The sequence below is a fragment of the Saimiri boliviensis genome, chromosome 20, assembly GCF_048565385.1.
Source record: "Saimiri boliviensis isolate mSaiBol1 chromosome 20, mSaiBol1.pri, whole genome shotgun sequence".
In the NCBI taxonomy this organism is placed as follows: domain Eukaryota; kingdom Metazoa; phylum Chordata; class Mammalia; order Primates; family Cebidae; genus Saimiri; species Saimiri boliviensis.
The window spans coordinates 28,532,311-28,552,020 of record NC_133468.1 but is presented as its reverse complement, the minus strand read 5'-3'; the positions used below and the strand labels follow the sequence as shown (position 1 = coordinate 28,552,020).

The following is a 19,710-nucleotide window of genomic DNA, read 5'->3' as shown; positions in this document are numbered from 1 at the left end:
AGTCTGGTGGCATCATCACAGCTCACTGCAGCCTCAACCTCTTAGGCTCACCCTCCCTGGTAGCTGGAACTAGCGGTGCACACCACCACCAGGAAATAGACCTAACAGTCCCATATACAGTTGTTTTGTTGTTGTTGTTAATTTTTGTGTTTTTCTGAGATGAAGCCTCACTCTGTCACCCAGGCTGGACTGCAGTGGCGTGATCTCAGCTCACCACAACCTCTGCCTCACAGGTACAAGCGATTCTTCTGCCTCAGCCTCCCGAGTAGCTGGGATCAGAGGCATTATACCCGGCTACTTTTGTATTTTTTGTAGAGACAGGGTTTCATCATGTTGGCCAGGCTGGTCTTGAACTCCTGATCCCAAGTGATCTGCCTGTCTTGGCCTCCCAAAGTTCTGGGATTACAGGTGTGAGCTACCATGACCTGACAGTTGTTTTTGGATAAACATAGAAATGGACTCTTCTGGTAAGCTTGAAACTTCTTTTTTTTTTTTAAACCTGAGTTCCTTTCTCAGGAAAGGACTTTCAGGAAGTATCAAAAACTGAAACTCACCAGATCACCAAAAAATGCCTCTTTGCCCTGCCCTGGTTCTGAATCCGTTTTCTGTTTATAGTAGGGAGATGGATTTGAGACCAAGCTCCCTTCTCAGTGGCTGTAGCACCAGATTGAAGCCTTCTTTGGAAATACTCAGTGACTGGCTTTCTGTGGGGCGAGCTACAGGCCCCAGATTGAACCCCTGGTGTTTTCCTAACAACACCCAGCTAACTGTTCATTTTTTTGTAGAGAAAGGGTCTTTGTGTGTTGCCCAGGCTGGTCTCAAATTCCTGGCCTCAAGCAATCCTCCACCTCGGCCTTCCAAAGCGCTGAGATTACAAGTGTGAGCCACCAGGCCCAGACTACTTTCTAAGATACAATCCAGGTCTGTATGACATGTGCTATTTGTCCCCATGGTCTTCATTTTTGGGAAGTAAACAATTCTGTTGTGTGAGGCCACTTGAAAATGTCTAACACTTAGACCTGACATTTTTACTATATTTGTAAGACAAATATTTAAGTACCTATAGAGTTCTGAGTTCTGTGTAGTTTCACTTTTATTCTGAGATAGAGTCCCACTGGAGTGCAGCAGCACGATTTCAGCTCACTGCAACCTCTGCCCTCTGAGTAGATGGGATTACAGGCATGTAGTACCACACCTGGCTAATTTATATATATATATATATACTTTTTGGAGACAGAGTGTTGCTCTGCTGCCAAGCTCCAAGCTGGAGTGCAGTGGCACCATCTCGGCTCACTGCAACCTCTGCCTCCTGGGTTCAAGCAATTCTCCTGCCTCAGCCTCCCGAGTAGCTGGGACTACAGGCGCATGCCACCACGCCCAGCTAATTTATATATATATATATATTTTTTTTTTTTTTTTTGAGACAGAGTTTCGCTCTTGTTGCCCAGTCTGGAGTGCAATGGCGCCATCTCGGCTCACCGCAACCTCCGCCTCCTGGGTTCAGGCAATTCTCCTGCCTCAGCCTCCTGAGTAGCTGGGATTACAGGCACGTGCCACCATGCCCAGCTAATTTTTTGTATTTTTAGTAGAGACGGGGTTTCACTATGTTGACCGGGATGGTCTCGATCTCTTGACCTCGTGATCCACCCGCCTTGGCCTCCCAAAGTGCTGGGATTACAGGCTTGAGCCACCGTGCCCGGCCTAATTTTTATATTTTTAGTAGAGACAGGGTTTCACCATGTTGGCCAGGATGGTCTCGATCTGTTGGCCAGGATGGTCTCGATCTCTTGACCTTGTGACCCGCCCACCTCGGCCTCTCAAAGTGCTGGGACTACAGGTGTGAGCCACCACACCAGCCCATTTTTTTTCTTATTTTTAGTAGAGACAGGGATTCACCATGTTGGCCAGGCTGGTCTTGAACTCCTGACCTCATGATCTGCCCACCTCGGCCTTCCAAAATGCTAGGATTACAGGCATGAGCCACCCCGTCTGGCCTGTGTGTTTTAATTCTTTTTTTTTTTTTTTTTTTTGAGACAGAGTTTCACTCTTGTTACCCAGGCTGGAGTGCAATGGCGTGATCTCGGCTCACCGCAACCTCCGCCTCCTGGGTTCAGGCAATTCTCCTGCCTCAGCCTCCCGAGTAGCTGGGATTACAGGCACGCGCCACCACGCCCAGCTAATTTTTTTGTATTTTTAGTAGAGACGGGGTTTCATCATGCTGACCAGGATGGTCTCGATCTCTTGACCTCGTGATCCACCCGCCTCGGCCTCCCAAAGTGCTGGGATTACAGGCTTGAGCCACCGCACCCGGCGTGTTTTAATTCTTAATGTAAAACCTAGACTCTCTCCCTTTGGGAAGTTATAATAAACACTGATCTAGGTAATATAAAAATGCCAGATGGGCCAGGCGTGGTGGCTCATGCCTGTAATCACAGCACTTTGGAAGGTTGAAATGGGAGGATCAAGGCCAGGAGTTTGGAACTGCAGTGGATTCCACCACTGTACTCCAGCCTGGGTGACAAGAGCAAAAATCTCTCTCAAAAAACCAAAGTGAAGAACAAAACAAAAAATCAAAACCCACATAATTAAAACAAAAACAATGACTGAAAAAAATCTAAGATTTAATGAAAGACTTGGTAAGGAAATAGCTTTTTTTTTTTTCCTTTTTTTTTTTTTTTTTTGAGGTGGCATCTCACTCTGTTGCCCAGTATGGAGTGCAGTGGTACAATCTTGACTCACTGCAACCTCCACCTCCGAGGTTCGAGTGATTCTCCTGACTCAGCCTCCTGAGTAGCTGGGACTACTGGTGTGTTCCACCATGTCTGGCTAATTTTTGTATTTTTAGTAGAGATGAAGTTTCACCATGTTCGCCAGGCTGGTCTCAAACTCCTGACTGGAGGTGATCTGCCTGCCTCAACCTCCCAAAGGTTGAGAGATTACAGTTGTGAGTCACCGCACCTGGCTAGGAAATAGCTTTTAAATTCTAAAAATTATCTTCTGTTAGAATGATTTAAATAGTTACATTTTAAAATATTAGGCACTAACAGCCTCATTTTTGGCACAAAGACAAAATTTCATAAGTTAAATAATTGTAACAGTAACCTCTCTGAGGGAGAAAGGGTGCAGGTATGGTAAAAACAAAACAAAACAAAAAACACAATCCTATATTTGGAGCTTGTTATAACAATAGCCAAACACCCCAGAGAAACAGGAAACAGTATTTGCATATACACTGCTCCCTGGAGGGCTGGGATTCTAAAAACAGATATATCATAATGTCAGCAGCACCTGGACCTTCCTGGAACTCCAACTGTGATGACAACTGCTGATGAAATCCACAGACAAGGAATCAAGAGATGGAGTTGCTCTGAATAAGGATCCAGAAAATAAGATACTGATCCCAGCACATTAGAAGTCTGAAGCGGAAGGACTGCTTGAACCCAGGAGTTCAAGACCAGCCTGGGCAACACAGAGAGACCTCATCTCTGATTATTTTTTTAAAAAGATGCTGCTGCTGCTGCTGCTGCTGCTGCTGCTGCTGCTGCTGCTGCTGCTGCTGCTGCTGCTGCTACTCAGAAAATCTCCTTTACATAGTTTTGCCTGCCCTGAAAAAATTTCTGGCTGGGTGTGGTGGCTCACACCTGTAATCCCAGAACTTTGGGAGGCCGAAGTAGGTGGACTGCCTGAGCTCAGGAGTTTGAGAAGAGCCCAGCCAACATGGTGAAACCTCATTTCTACTAAAATACAAAAATTAGCCAGGCATGGTGGTGTGCACATGTAGTCCCAGCTGCTCAGGAGGCTGAGGCAGGAGAATCGCTTAAACCCGGGAAGCAGAGGTTGCAGTGAGCCAAGATTGTGCCACTGCACTCCAGCCTGATGACAGAGCAAGACTCTGTCTCAAAAAGAAGAAAACAATTATATTTTATTTCTCCTTAAGATAAAGAGATTCTGGTATGGACCCGGCTGGTGCAGCAGGCCTCGTAAGGTCACTGGCCCCATAACCAAGGAATACAGCTGCATTCCTGAATGTAGTGCCCTTACCACCACCTTGGTTAAGTAACCCTGTCATCCATCATCGGACACAGCCACTTACGTAAGAGCAAAAAAAGGAAGGGCTAGGTCCCAGAATCGTTACATTCACCTCCTACAGCCACTGCAGCAATCTTCTCTGGCCCCAGCTTAGTCATGAGTTCTTGGGATACAAACGCAGAGAAGACACAAGCAGACATCCCACAATCAAAGCCAAACACGGTACATGGCACACCTTGTATGTCAAAGTGCTATTCTATCAAAACATGGTAGTCTTAAGGCTGGACCATCCCTAATCAAATCTCCCACAAGGTGCAACTGAAGGATTTCATCTGGGAGGTTTTCAAATACAAAATAGAAACTAGGCCAGGCACAGTGGTTCATGCCTGTAATCCTAGCACTTTGGGAGGCTGAGGCAGGTGGATCACCTGAGGTCAGGAGTTTGAGACCAGCCTGGCCAACATGGCGAAACCCTATCTCTATTAAAAAAAAAAAAAAAAAATTGCCGGGCGCGGTGGCTCACGCCTATAATCCCAGCACTTTGGGAGGACAAGGCGGGTGGATCACGAGGTCAAGAGATCGAGACCATCCTGGTCAACATGGTGAAACCCCATCTCTACTAAAAATACAAAAAATTAGCTGGGCATGGTGGTGCATGCCTGTAATCCCAGCTACTCAGGAGGCTGAGGCAGGAGAATTGTCTGAACCCAGGAGGCGGAGGCTGTGGTGAGCTGAGATCGCGCCATTGCACTCCAGCCTGGGTAACAAGAGCGAGACTCCGTCTCAAAAAAAAAAAAAAATTAGCTGGGCGTGGTGGCGAGTGCCTATAATCCCAGCTACTCGGGAGGCTGAGTCAGGAGAATCACTTGAACCCAGGAGGCAGAGGTTGCAATGAGCCGAGATCATGCCACTGCACTCCAGCCTGGGTGATGGAAAAAGACTGTGTCTCAAAAGAAAGAAAAGAAAAGAGGAAAGAAAGGGAAAGAAAAGAAATGAAACGACCACAGTATCAAAGTTTTCCCCAACCGAGCTATAGAAGAAGAGGATCAGTCTTCTAGATAGGGAGGACTGAATTCCACCTGCTCCAAACACTCCCTCCACAATATGTGATGTTCCTTTCAGAGGGCAGTATCAGCCAAAAGCTAAATAAGCATTTTTTCAGCTCAGATGACACACTATTGGGACTTGATTTATGAAACAAAAGGGACAACCAGAGTTAGTGATGTCAGCCGGGCATTGTGGCTGACGCCTATTATCCCTACACTTTGGGAGGCCATGGCAGGAAGGTGGAGACCTGCCTGGTTAACATGGTGAAACCCTGTCTCTACAAAAAAATATAAAAATTAGCCAGGCATGGTGGGAGGTGCCTGTAATCCCAGCTACTTGAGAGGGTGAGGCAGGAGAATCACTTGAACCTGGGAGGCAGAGGTTGCACAGAGCTGAGATCCCACCGCCGCATTCTAGTATAGGCAACAGAGCGAGATTCCATCTCAAAAACTAAATAAAAATAAAAATCATTTATATTTCCTTTACTGTTCATTTTCTTTGCCCATTTTTCTCCCGACCAATGTTTTTTTCTTTCTCTCTTCTTTTTGGTAGGGGGATAAAGTTTCATTCTTGTTACCTAGGCTGGAGTGTCGTGGTGCAATCTCGGCTTACTGCAACCTCTGCTTCCAGTGTTCAAGTGATTCTCCTGCCTCAGTCTCCTGAGTAGCTGCGATTACAGGCACTTGCCACCATGCCTGAGACGGAATCTCACTCTGTTGCCAGGCTGACATGCAGTGGCGCGATTTTGGCTCACTTAACCTCTGCTTCCTGGTCCAAGCGATTCTCCTGCCTCAGCCTCCTGAACAGCTGGGATTACAGGTGCACGCCACCATGCCCAGCTAATTTTTTGTATTTTTAGTAGACAGGGTTTTACCACATTGGCCAGTAGGGTCTTGCCCTCTTGACCTCATGATCTGCCCAGCTCGGCCTCCCAAAGAGCTGGGATTATAGGCATGAGCCACTGCGCCCTGCCCTGATTTTTTTATATTTTTAGTAGAGACGAGGTTTCACCATGTTGGCCAGGCTGGTCTTGAACTCCTGACCTCAGGTGATACACTCACCTCAGTCTCCCAAAGGGCTGAGATTACAGGCGTGAGCCACCTCGCCAAGCCGGTTTCTTTCTTTTTTATTATAGAAGCCCTTATTGCTAAGGAGACTGCCTGCCTCTTTGTCTCATGTGTTACAAAGAGTTTTTCCTCATTTGTCTTTTTTTAAACGTTCCTTTTGGTATTCTTCACCAAAATACATATGCAGTTAGTAGGTATATTCTGTTCAATACATACATATTTTTTTCTTTTTTCCTTTTTTTTTCCTTTTTGAGACGGAGTTTCGCTCTTGTTACCCAGGCTGGAGTGCAATGGCGCGATCTCGGCTCGCCGCAACCTCCGCCTCCTGGGTTCAGGCAATTCTTCTGCCTCAGCCTCCTGAGTAGCTGGGATTACAGGCATGTGCCACCATGCCCAGCTAATTTTTTGTATTTTTAGTAAAGACGGGGTTTCACCATGTTCACCAGGATGGCCTCGATCTCTTGACCTCGTGATCCACCCGCCTTGGCCACCCAAAGTGCTGGGATTACAGGCGTGAGCCACTGCGCCCAGCCCTTTTTTTCTTTTTTCAGACAGTCTTGATCTGTTGCCCAGGCTGGAGTGCAGTGGCGCGGTCTCAGCTCTAGGCCCGCAAACCTCCTTTTCATGGGTTCAAGTGATTCTCCTGCCTCAGCCTCCTGAGTAGCTGTGATTACAGGCACCCACCACCACGCCCAGCTAATTTTTTGTATTTTTAGTAGAAATGGGTTTCACCATGGTGGCCAGGCTGATCTCAAACTCCTGACCTCGTGATCCGTCTGCCTTGGCCTCCGTCAGTGCTGGGATTATAGGCATGAGCCACCATGCCTGGCCTTCAATAAATAGTTTTAATAAGGCATATGATGTTATGTGTAACAAACTAACAATTAAATGAACATGTTTTGTAAAATACTGTTTTCAGTTTGATGCCACTGCCACTGCACCCCAGCCTGGGCAACCAGCCCTGACGCAGCCTTTAGTAAGCCACACTGTACACATGGTTTCTTTCTTTCCTTAAGCATCCGGCACCAATGACAGCCCATACTTGGGGGTCCACACAGACCACAGAAGTGGAAACTCCATCACTCCAGCCTCCATGCATCAATATTTTTAAAGGCATATTAAAATACACAGAACCAGCCAGACATGGTGGCTCATGCCTGTAATCCCAGCACTTTGGAGGCTGAGGCAGGTGGATCACCTGAGGTAAGGAGCTCAAGACCAGGCTGGCCAACATGGTGAAACCTCCTCTCTACTAAAAATACAAAAAAATTAGCTGGGTGTGGTGGTGCATGCCTGTAATCTCAGCTACTCAGGAGGCTGAGGCAGGAGAGTCGCTTGAACCTGGGAGGCAGAGGTTACAGTGAGCCGAGATCACGCCATTGCACTCCAGCCTGGGCAACAAGAGCAAAACTGTCTCAAAGGAAAAAAAATTCAATACAATACAATACAATACAATACACAGAGCTCTGTTTTCTATGTTACTGTGGTAAGCAGGTACATGCCATTCTTGTTGGTCATCCCAAACCCAAAGGTCTTTTTCTCATGAAAGATGTTGCTGCTAACATTTCTACCCTCTACATTTCTCCCGTGAGCAAACATCTATTTCTTCTCTTTTTTCTTGAGACAGAATCTTGCTCTGTTGCCCAGGCTGGAGTGCAGTGGTGTGATCTCAGCTCACTGCAGCCTCTGCTTCCTGGATTCAAGCAATTCTGATGCCTCAGCCTCCTGAATAGCTGAGACTCCGTGAACATACCGTTGCGGCCAGCTAATTTTATTTTTAGTAGAGACGGGGTTTCTCCATGTTGGACATGCCGGTCTCAAACTTCTGACCTCGGGTGATCTGCCCACCTCAGCCTCCCAAAGTGCTGGGATTACAAGTGTGAGCAACCACACCCAGCTGAGCTAACATCTTTTATGTTTCAGTCATTCATTCCAAACCATCAAGATCTTGATCCTGTCATTCATTGTATCCCCACGGCCTCCCAGTACACTGCCACCACCAGCATGCAACTGATATGCATAACTCATCCATCCCAATTCAAGCAGTGACAAAACACTAAAACATGGCGATGGTAGCATGCCACACAGCCCTGCCTCTGACTGATGAATTGTTTCTATGGATGCATTTCTATTAGTCACCACAGTGCTCAACTCATCCTACGAAGCAGAGGAATCAAACAGGGAAGGTTTCCAACACTTCTGGAGACATTCTCAGATAAATGGTTATCTGCAGAAAACTGTAACACATATTAAAAAATATAAAGAAAAGGTGGTCAGGCATGGTGGCTCATGCCTGTAATCCTAGCATTTTGGGAGGCCGAGACAAGAGGATCACCTGAGCCCAGGAGTTTGAGACCAGTCTAAGCTATACAGTAAGATCCTGTCTCTACAAAAAATAAAAATAAAAAATTAGCCAGGTATGGTGGCACGCACCTGTAGTTCCAGCCACTTGGGGGGTTGAGAAGGGAGGATCACTTGAGCCCAGGAATTTGAGGCTATGATGAGCTATGACTGCCACTGCACTCTAGGCTGGGCAACAGAGCAAGACACTGTCTCTAACAACAACAAAATACATGTTACTCTTACAATAACTCTTAAAAATAAAAGGGGCCAGGCGCGGTGGCTCACATTTGTAATCCCAGCACTTTGGGAAGCTGAGACAGGCAAATCACTTGAGGTCGGAGTTCAAGACCAGCCTGGTCAACCTGGTGAAACCCCATTTCTACTAAAAATACAAAATTAGCCAGGTGTGGTGGTGGGTGCCTGTAATTCCAGCTACATGGGAGGCTGAGGCAGATGAATCACTTGAACCCAGGAGGCGGAGGCTGCAGTGAGCAGAGAACGTGCCACTCTACTCCAGTCTGGGTGACAGAGGAGACTCTATCTCAAAAAATAAAAACAAAAAATAAAAAGGTAAATTGCCTAGTCTAAAACTGGGCAAAAGATCTGAAAAGACATTTCCACAAAAACGATATACAAATGACCAATAAGCAAATGAAAGGATGCTCAACATCAGTCAACAAAGAAATGTTCATCAAAGCCGTGAGAGAAAAAACAAATCGCCTGTAATCCCAGCTAGTTGGGAGGCTAAGGCAAGAGAACTGCTTGAGCCCAGGAGGTGGTGGTTGCAGTGAGCTGAGATCAGCCGTCTGCATTTCAGCCTAGTGACAGAGCAAGACGCCATCTCAAAATAAAATAAATAAATAAATAAATAAATAAATAAATGAGGTATAGATATATGCTAAAACATGGATGAACTTGAAGACGTTATGGTAAGTTTAAGAAACCAGACCAATCCAGGTGAAGTGTTAAAAAAAAAGAAAAGAAAAGAAATCTGGCCGGGCGCGGTGGCTCAAGCCTGTAATCCCAGCACTTTGGAGGCCGAGGCGGGTGGATCACGAGGTCAAGAGATCGAGACCATTCTGGTCAACATGGTGAAACCCCGTCTCTACTAAAAATACCAAAAAAATTAGCTGGGCGTGGTGGCGCATGCCTGTAATCCCAGCTACTCAGGAGGCTGAGGCAGGAGAATTGCCTGAACCCGGGAGGCGGAGGTTGCGGTGAGCCGAGATCGCGCCATTGCACTCCAGCCTGGGTAACAAGAGCGAAACTCCGTCTCAAAAAAAAAAAAAAAAAAAGAAATCAGACCAAAAGGCCACACAGTGAATAATTCCACTTATATGATGTCCACAACAGGCAAATATACACAGACAGAAAGCAAATTAGTGAATGCTTAGGGCTAGGGGAGTTTGGGGAAAATGAGGAGTGACTGCTAAGGAGTACAAGATTTCTTTCTTTCCTTTTTTCCCTGAGTCTATCGTCCAGGTTGGAGTACACTGGAGAGATCTCAGCTCCCTAGTAGCTGGGATTACAAGCATGCACCAACATAATCTTTTCTATTTTTAGCAGATGCGTAGAGACAGGGTTTCACTGTGTTGTCCAGGCTCCTCTAGAACTCCTGGCCTCAAGTGATCCATGCACCTCAGCCTCCCAAAGTGCTGGGATTACAGGTGTGAGCCACTGTGTCTGGGCTGGTATGGGATTTTTTTTTTTTTTTTTTTGAGAGGGACTTTCATTCTTGCTGCGCAGGCTGGAGTGCAATGGTGTGATCTCAGCTCACCACAACCTCCACTTCCTGGGTTCGAGCAATTCTCTTGCCTCATCCTCCTGAGTAGCTGGGATTTAGTAGAAATCCTGTCTCTACTAAAAATTATAAAAGTAGCTGTACCACCACGTCCAGCTACTTTTGTATTTTTAGTAGAGATGGGATTTTTCCACTTTGGTCAGGCTGGTCTAAAACTCCCAACCTCAGGTGATCTGCCCACCTCGGCTGCCCAAAGTGCTGGGATTACAGGCGCAAGCCACCATACCCGGCCAGGATTTCTTTTAGGAGTGAAGAAAATGTTCTAAACTTGATTGTAGTGATGGTTGCACAACTCTATGATTACACAAAAAAACAATGAATTGGAAAGTTTAAATAAGTGAATTGGATGGTATGTTAATTATATCTCAATAAAGCTATTAAAATAAAAAATAGAATAAAAAATCAAATAGAAAAGGCTACTTTTTACCTCTCATGCTGACACACATGATGGCTGACACAGTACATATGACAAGTGCCAGGAGAATCATGAGGACGATCAAGTAACTGCTGAGCAGGGATCCTCCAGCACAGTCCAGCTTCCCTCTGTGCATAAGATACAACGTCAGAATGCCAATCCACCTGGCAAAAAAAGGGGACGGGTTAGAAATGAAATCAAATGAGCTGCTGTGTAAAACATGATACAAAGAAATAAAAGGAGTTAATATTTTCTAAAACAAGGCAAGGTTCACTTTGGAATATAATTTTCTTTTTCTTTCTTTTTTTTTTTTTTTTTTTTTTGTAGAGACAACTTCTTGCTATGTTGCTCAGACTGGTCTTGAACTCCTGGCTTCAAGTATCTTCCTGCCTTGGCCTCCCAAAGTGTTGGGATTACAGGTGTGAGTCACTGCACCTGGCTTAGAATATAATTTTCAGCAATAAAAGATCTAGGCCGGGCATGGTGACTCATGTCTGCAATCCCAGCACTTTGGGAGGCCGAGGCAGGTGGATCCTGAGGTCAGGAGTTCAAGATCAGCCTGAACAACATGGTGAAACCCCATCTCTACTAAAAATACAAAAATTAGGCCGGGCGCGGTGGCTCACGCCTGTAATCCCAGCACTTTGGGAGGCCGAGGCGGGTGGATCACGATGTCGAGAGATCGAGACCATCCTGGTCAACATGGTGAAACCCCGTCTCTACTAAAAATACAAAAAATTAGCTGGGCATGGTGGCACGTGCCTGTAATCCCAGCTACTCCGGAGGCTGAGGCAGGAGAATTGCCTGAACCCAGGAGGCAGAGGTTGCGGTGAGCCAAGATCGCGCCATTGCACTCCAGCCTGGGTAACAAGAGCGAAACTCCGTCTCAAAAATACAAAACAAACAAACAAAAAAAAAAACAAAACAAACAAAAATAAATAAATAAATAAATAAAAATAAAAATAAAAAAATACAAAAATTAGGTGGGCATGGTGGCGTACATCTATAGTCCCAGCTACTTGGGAGGCTGAGGCAGGAGAATTGTTTGAACACAGGAGGTGGAGGTTGCAGTGGGCCGAGATCACACCATTGTACTCCAGTCTGGCCAACAATAGGGAAACTCCGTCTCAAAAAAAAAGGAAAAAGAAAAAGAAAAGATCTAACAAGTCGATTAGAGTATGGCTTTCTTTTTTTCATGAGTTTTATATGTTCCATACTTACGTTACTGTTCTTACTGTATGCCTGCTGTAGGCATGAGAAGCATTTAAAGCCCCAAGCAAGCAAATATAATGTGAGCTGCTGGAAAACCGCACCATCATGACTCAGAAATACGCAACTGGTAAACCAACAAACTAGATGTCTGCTAAAGTCTTAACAAGATAATTTTCACTTCTGTGAATTCATAAGAAATTGACAAACATGGCTACTTCAGGCACACTGCCTATAAGTAGCCCTGGTCTGAAAGGAGCAGTTAAAAAAAAAAAAAGAAAAAAAGAAGGAATTGGCAAATACACTGTAATCTGCTGTGTGTAATACATAAAACCAATAGGGCAGAAACCAAGCCAGGTGACATAGCTCATGCCTACAATCCCAGCACTTTGGGAGGCCAAGGCAGGATGATCACTTGAGCACAGGAGTTTGATACCAGCCTGGGCAACACAGTGAGATCCTATCTCTACAGAAAATAGAAAACGTTTGCTGGGTGTGGTGGCACCAGTCTGTTGTCCCAACTGGGAGGATCACTTGAGCCCAGGAGGTAGAGGCTGCTGTGAGTGGTGATCGCACCACTCCCGCCTGGATAGCAGAGTGACACCCTGTCTCAAAAAAAAAAAAAAAAGAAAAAGAAAAAAAAGAAAAGAAAAGGGGTGTCACTATGTTGCCCAAGTTGGTCTCAAACTCCTGCCCTCAAGCAATCCTCCCATCTCAGCCTCTCAGTGTGTTGAGGTAACAAGCGTGAGCCACGGAGCCCAGCCAAAAAGCTACTTTTTCATAACAATGATTCATGCCCTGCACAGATCCTCTGGGAACAGACTTCAGACACCAATGCCACATCCCACTGATTCCACACTTTGGAAGACAACAGCGTTGTATGTTGAACCTGTCTGTTTCTCACCAAATGCAGCCACAACCGGCTCGGTATTTTTTCCCATCCTTCATTTTGCAGATTCAAGTGCTCTGCTTTTCCGTACAAAGGGAAGGAAGGGCACAAGTGGCTGCTCCCTACTGGAGAAAGGAGACCTCGAGGCCATGACCTCGAGGCGGCGGTGACACCCTCGCCGCTCCCAGAGTCAGGTCTTGGCGCTGCACACCGACGGGTGCTCGTGTGGTGCAGCGCGGACTTTCAAGCTTCCCTGTGTGACCCCGGGTCCGGCCCACATACTCTGGGGGATTCGGTTTGTCATCCGTCAAACTGACACAGCACCACTGCCCACTTCTTCGGACGGTGGTGAGAAGTCGGTAAGAGGATGCGTGGCCAGCGCTGGGACCACGAATGAGCTCGGGAAGCCACTTCTGTCACCGTCTCGGGGAACAGCTCGCCCCACCACCCCCGCGCCCTCCCCGGTGCGCTCCGCCGCCCCCATAGCCGCCGTCCATACCACAGCACTCGCACAACCAGCTCGAAGAACCCTGGGAAGACCAAGTCGTCGCTGGCGATGGCCCAGCGCCGGCCGAAGAGCACCATCCCCGGCATGGCGAAGGTCCGGTCGCCCGTACTCCGGACAGACCCTGCGCGCAGCTCACTGAGCTCAACCCAGCGCCCGCCGGGCGCCGCCACCAAATTGTCTGCGCCGACGCGCAGGCGCAGCGAGGGCGGGAACCTGCGTGTGCTCGCTCTGAGATCCGCGCAGGCGCACTGAGCCGCATGCCACCGCCTCCACCGGAGCACTCTACGCCTGCGCAAAAACGCTGACCATGAAGCCGCTGGCCGAGTTGTTTGCAGGTTTGCAGATCGGTGAAATCCGTTCTGGTATTTCCTTTTTCATTTTCGTGAAAAGTGCAGTAATATCCGTTCTGGTGATATTTCCTTTTCCTTTTTCGAGGTTTTTTTTTTTTGGAGTGGTTTTTTATTTTATTTTATTTTTTTGAGACAGGGTCTCACTCGGTGGCCCAGGCTGGAGTGCGGTGGGTGTGCTCTGCTCACTGCAAGCTCCGCCTCCCAGGTTAAGGAGATTCTCCGGCCTCAGGCTCCCTCGTAGCTGTGATGAAGGTAGCTGTGATTACAGGTGCCAGCCACCACCGCCGGCTAATTTTGTATTTTTAGTAGAGACGACGTTTCACCACGTTGGCCAGGCTGGTGAAACGCCGGCTTCGGCCTCCCAAAGTGCTAAATTACAGACGTGAGCCACCACGGCCACCTTTTTTTTTGAGACGGAGTTTGGCTCTTGTTGCCCAGGCTGGAGTGCAATGGCGCGATTTCAGCTCACCGCAACCTCTGCCTCCCAGGTTCAAGAGATTCTCCTGCCTCAGCCTCCCGAGTCGCTGGGATTACAGGCGTGTGCCACCACATCTGGCTAATTTCTCTATTTTTAGTAGAGTCGGGTTTTCGCCATGTTGGCCAGCTGGTCTCGAACTCCTGACTTCAGGTGTTCCTCCTGCTTCGGCCTCCCAAAGTTCTGGGATTACAGGTGTGAGCCACCACGCCAAGCCTTGTGTTGCAATTATCGGTTCAACGCACCAAGCACCTGACCAACTCACAGCCAAGACTTTCCATCCAGTAACATAAATACCTGCAGGAGGAATATCCCTGGAAAAGGAAACACAGAATGTAGAATTCCTGGGGCAAGAATGACCCTGATGTCTTTTCAGAGCAGGAAAAGGCCACAGGCAGTGGGGTGGGTGATGGAGGCAGAGTAGTAACCAGGGAGACAGATAAATGAGCCATTATAAACTTGTGATGTGTTACTAGGGAAAGTCCTTTGCCAGGGGCTGGAGTGTAATTTTATGCACTAAGTGCAGCCTTGCAAAGTCCCAACCTGCTCAAGGTTCATAAAGTCAGTGTGGCTGCTAAAGGGGGCACAAAGGTTCTCAAGGTTCACAAAGTCACCCTGGCTGCTAAAGGGGGCACAGCAGAATGCGAATGCACCATGGGGTGATGAACCCAGGCAGGAGATGAAGGTGGCTCAGAGCAGGGTGGGGAGGTGGGGGTACTCAGAAGCGCTCAGCTGCGGGGTGGCTTCAGACCCTGAACTCGAGGGGTTCCTAAAATGGAGCTCCTTATAGCAAGGGGCAGAGATGGAGGGAATATTGCCCATGCTCACAAGTCTCACAGACCTGGGTATGAGTCCCACATCTGCCACTTGACAGCCTGGGTCTCTGGGCTAATTCCTCCGAGCCTGAGGAGTTCCTCCCTATAAAATTGAAATTTCTTCAGTCAGGTGTAGTGGCTCATGCCTGTAATCCCAGCACTTTGGGAGATTATGTGCCACCATGCCCAGCTAATTTTTGTATTTTTAATAGAGACAAGATTTAGCCACGTTGCTCAGGCTGGTCTTGAACTCCTGACCTCAAGTGATCACCCACCTGAGGCTCCCAAAGTGCTGGGATTACAGGTGTGAGCCATTGTACCCTGCTCCTAACTCATTACTATCTCTCACGTCATTCAGGCCTCAGCTCAAGGGTCACTGCTTTAAAGAGGCTTTCCCTATCTTATCTAAAACAGCAAAACTGTCAGTCTCTATTCCTTATTCTGCTTTAGTTTTCTTCATTGCACATAATCAGCCCCTGACAGTAAGTCATGTTAATTATCTCTTATCTCCTCCTTTAAAGTGTAAGTTTCATGAGCAGAGGCACCTTGTCTGTCTTGTTCAATAGAGCACATTATAGGCATTCTTAAATGCTTAATGAATGAATAACTGATTACATATAAAGAGTACGTGGGGCTGGCCCAGTTTCTCACACCTGTAATCCCAGCACTTTGGGAGGCTGAGGCCAGTGGATCACTTGAGGTCAGGAGTTCTAGAATAGCCCAGCCAGCAAGGTGAAACCCCGTCTTACTGAAAATACAAAAGTTAGCTGGGTGCTGTGGCATATGCCTGTAGTCCCAGCTGCTTGGGAGGCTGAGATAGGAGAATCGCTTGAACCTGGGAGATGGAGGTTGCAATGAGCCGAGATTGTGCCACTGTACTCCAGCCTGAGCAACAGAGCTAGACTCAGTCTCAAAACAATTAGCTGGGGATGGTGCTGTGCACCTGTAATTTCAGCTACTGGGAAGGCTGAGTCAGGAGAATTGCTTAAACCCAGGAGGCAGAGGTTGCAGTGAGCTGAGTTCACACCACTGCACTCCAGCCTGGGCAACAGAGCAATACTCATCTAAAAAAAAAAAAAAAAAATTGCAACCAAAAATGCACAAAGCAACAACAACAAAAATAAAACCAATCAACAAAAAACAAAACAAACAAATGGAGTGACAAAAGCACAGATTGGCACGAAACTACTACTCAGAGGGGGAGTGAGCTTGACCAAGCAGCTCAAGAGACCCTCAATTAGGGTTTTTATTAAACTAAAAGAATTTGGTTAACATCCCTGGCTGAAGTGGAAACTTCTGTCTTGTTATCACTGAAGTGAAGATGTGGCCTCTGTGCTGCCTAATCCTGCCCAGAACTGGCTGCACCTGCTGATCTTTTGCTTCTGCCTTAACCCTTGTTAACCATTGGTTACACCCATTTCCTATTCTCCTGCCGCCCACCGCCTCCTTTTCTTTCTTTCTTTTTTTTTTTTGAGATGGAGTCTTACTCTGTCACCCAGCACCCAGGCTGGAGTGCAGTGGTACGATCTTGGCTCTACTGCAACCTCAGCCTCCAGAGTTCAAGCGATTCTCCTGCCTCAGCCTCCTGAGTAGCTGGATTTATAGGTGTGCACAACACAGCTGATTTTTGTATTTTTGCCATGTTGGCCATGGCTGGTCTCGAATTCTTGACCTCAAGTGATCTGCCCCATCTTGGCCTCCCAAAGTGCTGGGATTACAGGGGTGAGCCACCATACCCAGCTAATTTTTATATTTTTAGTAGAGACCAGATTTCACCATATTGCTCAAGTTGGTCTTGAACTCCTGACCTCAGTGATCCGCCCAACTTGGGCTCCCAAAATGCTGGAATTACAGGTGTAAGCCACCGCGCCCTTCTCCTGCCTCAATACTATTTCTCACCTCATTCAGGCCACAGCTCAAGCATCAAGGCTTCAAAGAGGCCTTCCCTGACCACCTTACCTCAAAACAGCAAAACTGTCAGTCTCTATTCCTTATGCTGCCTTAGTTTTCCTCATTGCACATAATCAGCCCCTGACAGTACATCATGTTTATTATCTCTTACCTACTCCTTTATTTTTATTTATTTATTTATGACAGGGAGTTTCTGGACCTCAAGTGACCTGCCCTGCTGCTGGGATTATAGGGATGAGCCATTGCCACCAGCCTCTCCTGCCTCATTTTTTTTTTTTTTTTTTTTTTTTTTTTGAGACTAGTCTCACTCAGTCGCCGAGACTGCAGTGCAGTGGTAAGATCTTGGCTCAGTGAAACCTCTGCCTCCTGGGTTCCAGCAATTCTGTCTCAGCCTCCATAGCAGCTGGAATTTCAGGCATGAGCCACCATGCCCAGCTAATTTTTGTATTTTTAGTAAAGACTGGATTTCAGCACGTTGCTCAGCTAGTATTGAACTCCTAACCTCAGTGATCTACCTGACTCAGACTCTCAAAGTGCTGGGATTACAGGTGTAAGCCACCATGCCCAGCCAGAAATAGGGATTTTTTTAAAGCATTTTTTAAAGTGTTGAGATCTTCAGTTCTCAGATCTCAAAATAAACAAGTAACTTTTTTAGTTTCAGAGCACACACCAGTTTCTGGATTACAGATCTTTAAAATTTTTTCAATTTTTTTGAGACGGTGTTTTGCTCTTGTTGCCCAGGCCAGAGTGCAATAGTGCGATTTTGGCTCACCACAACCTCCACCTCCCAGGTTCAAGCGATTCTCCTGCTTTAGCCTCCCGAGTAGCTGAGATTACCGGCATGTGCCACCATGCCCCAATAATTTTTGTATTTTTTGTATAGACAGGGTTTCTCCACGTTGGTCAGGCTGGTGTTGAACTCCCGACCTCAGGTGATTTCACCCGCCTTGGCCTCCCAAAGTCCTGGATTATAGGCGTGAGCTACTGCACTGGCTTTTTAAAAAATTTTTTATATTAACTTCCCTTTGAGTCATCCATACAGGTCCACTTATTGTCACAGATACCTTATTAGATCAGTAAATAGGTTCTGTGTTTTCATTCAGTTTTGGTAATGGAGTCAGTTGTAGTGTGGGGTTTGCCTAAAGACTCTTACTTTTTTGTTCAAGATGAAGTCTTGCTCTGTCACCCAGGCTGGAGTGCAATGGCATGATCTCAGCTCACTGCAACCTCTGTCTCCCAGGTTCCAATGATTCTTCTGCCTCAGCCTCCCAAGTAGCTGGGATTACAGGCTCCTGCCACCACACCTGGCTAATTTTTGTATTTTTAGTAGAGATGGGGTTTTACCATGTTGGCTAAGCTGGTCTTGAATTCCTGACCTCAGGTGATCTGCCTGCCTCGGCCTCCCAAACTGCTAGGATTACATGTGTTAGCCACCATGTCAGGCGACTCTCACTTTTTAAGTGCCCAAAGTGAAACTAGAACAGAGTATTTTAGTATTGTAAAAACACATCCTTGCCATTGCTTAAAAGGATATGTACTATGTTACGCTGCAAATTTCTTTTAAAGTGCAGGGACAAAAGGAGTTGTTTCAAAACTAGAGAAACACCCATGGCACCTCCAGCAGAATCCAGGCTACAGATTCCAGTTAACCCGGCTAGTTGTGGGGATGGCTAGGTGGTACTGGGCAGAGCTCTGGTTTCTTGGAAATTCCACATCCGGCCACTAGAGGACGCAGGCACACAGAAAAAACCCACACAGACCCAATCAAGCAAGACTTAGATGGGTGGATGCTTTTTGAAGTTACCTAAAATATTTTTTATTTTATTTATTTATATGAGATACAGTCTCACTCTGTTGCCCAGGCTGGAGTGCAGTGGCACAATCTCAGCTTGCTGCAACCTCTGCCTCCCATGTTCAAGCGATTCTTGTGCCTCAGTCTCCCGAGTAGCTGAGATTACAGGTATACGCCACCACATAAGGCTTACTTTTCTATTTTTAGTACAGGCGGGGTTTCACTGTGTTGGCCAGGCTGGTCTCGAACTCCTGACCTCAAGTGATCCACCCACCTCAGCCTCCCAAAGTGCTGGGATTATAGTAGGCATCCCCAAACTTTTTACACAGGGGGCCAGTTCACTGTCCCTCAGACCACTGGAGGGCCGGCACATACTGTGCTCCTCTCACTGACCACCAATGAAAGAGGTGCCCCTTTCTGAAGTGCGGCGCGGGGCCAGATAAATGGCCTCAGGGGGCCGCATGCGGCCCGTGGGCCATAGTTTGGGGACGCCTGGATTATAGGCATGAGCCACTGTGCCTGGCCAGAGTCAATTTCTATACCTCGCCAAATAAGAATTGTGAAGCTTCTGGCAAAACAGACCCATATCAAATGGGCCAGAGGGACTTCTGCCAGAACCAGTTCCCAACCAGCTTTTGAAGCAGCTGTCACAGACTAAACACAAAATCAGGTGGGGCAAAGGTGATTACTGGATATGTACCAAGCTCTGGCCATGAGCTTTGCCAAAAGTGGCTCATTTAAACCGCACAGAAATCCCTGGGAGTTTACCTACATAAGTGAGGGCAATGAGGCTTATGTGAAGTCCAGGGTCAGGGACTGTAAGTGAGGCAGCCAAGTCTCAACACAGGCCTGGGCCCAAAGTGTGTGCTTTTCTTACTTAGGGTTCCCATAAATCACTATGATCTCCATAAAAACCCCTTCTCTACCTGCTCTTCTGTTGGCCAGAGCATGAGGAAGCTAGAAACTTCTTCAAAGTTTCTCTGTGATTGAACTGGGCAGGGGAATGGATTGGTCTCTGTTAAGAAGCCAATGGCCAAGAAACCTCTTTTTAAAATGGAG

At 46.9% G+C, this 19,710-nt stretch overlaps 1 protein-coding gene across 2 annotated transcripts in view; it reads right to left on the bottom strand.

Annotated features, from left to right (window-relative positions):
• DAGLB (diacylglycerol lipase beta) overlaps positions 1–14,460 on the bottom strand; it is a 40,606-nt gene extending 26,146 nt beyond the window's left edge. The window contains exons 1-2 of one of the 2 annotated variants that reach the window (XM_003934244.4): positions 13,300–14,460; positions 10,715–10,866 (exon numbers count right to left, since the gene is read on the bottom strand). In XM_003934244.4, coding sequence (XP_003934293.3) covers positions 10,715–10,866; positions 13,300–13,394 — 247 coding nt within the window. In that variant the 5' untranslated portion in view covers positions 13,395–14,460. The remainder of the gene's footprint in view (positions 1–10,714; positions 10,867–13,299) is intronic. The other variant, XM_003934243.4, reaches the window with a different exon arrangement.
• Positions 14,461–19,710: the final 5,250 nt, after the last annotated feature.